The sequence below is a fragment of the Helobdella robusta genome (assembly GCF_000326865.2).
Source record: "Helobdella robusta unplaced genomic scaffold HELROscaffold_1772, whole genome shotgun sequence".
Taxonomy (NCBI): Eukaryota; Metazoa; Annelida; class Clitellata; order Rhynchobdellida; family Glossiphoniidae; genus Helobdella; species Helobdella robusta.
Genome location: NW_008703970.1, coordinates 2,572 through 3,157, shown reverse-complemented (window position 1 = coordinate 3,157; position 586 = coordinate 2,572). Strand labels below are relative to the sequence as shown.

The window sequence follows — 586 nt, the reverse complement described above, 5'->3', positions numbered from 1 at the left end:
TACATATTCATCATTCTTATGATCATCTTTATCACAAATAGCGGCCTCATACACACAAACAAACACACACAATCACACACATACAGAATACCAGGAAGCATTTGCGGCCTTTGACAAGGACAATGATGGCACAATAACATCGAAAGAGCTGGGTGAAGTGATGAGATTGCTTGGGGAAAACCCAACTGAAACTGAATTACTCAAAATTATCGATGAAGTGGATTTAGATGGTTAGTTAGTTTGTTCTTCCATTTGTTCGTTCATGCGTTCGTTCGTTCGTTCGTTTTTTTGTTTACTCAATTTTGTATTCGAACAGCATGTTTTCATTTGGTGTTAAGTTTAATTAAACCATATTATACCAATCCATATCGTTAAATATGTGACAAATACTAATAAATGAAAAACAATCTAACTTTCCGATTTTCATATGCGCGTGTGTGTTCGCGTGTGTATGCGTGCGTGTAGATTATAATATGCGTGGGTGGATTTCTCCATGTATTTGCGTGGGCTTTTTGTACATCTAAAAAATTTAATTGAGGCGTTTTTTTCGGCTTGAGGTGGCAGTAGTAATAGAAGTAGCAGCAGC

The 586-nt window shown here is 36.7% G+C and overlaps 1 protein-coding gene across 1 annotated transcript; it reads left to right on the top strand.

Moving 5' to 3' along the window:
• Nucleotides 1–85: 85 nt before the first annotated feature.
• HELRODRAFT_92973 (hypothetical protein) lies at nt 86–235 on the top strand (the record flags this gene model as incomplete). The annotated part of the gene is made up of 1 exon (XM_009016209.1): nt 86–235. A coding segment is annotated over one exon (150 nt), but the record flags the coding sequence as incomplete, so codon positions are not given.
• Between the last annotated feature and the right edge of the window lie 351 nt (nt 236–586).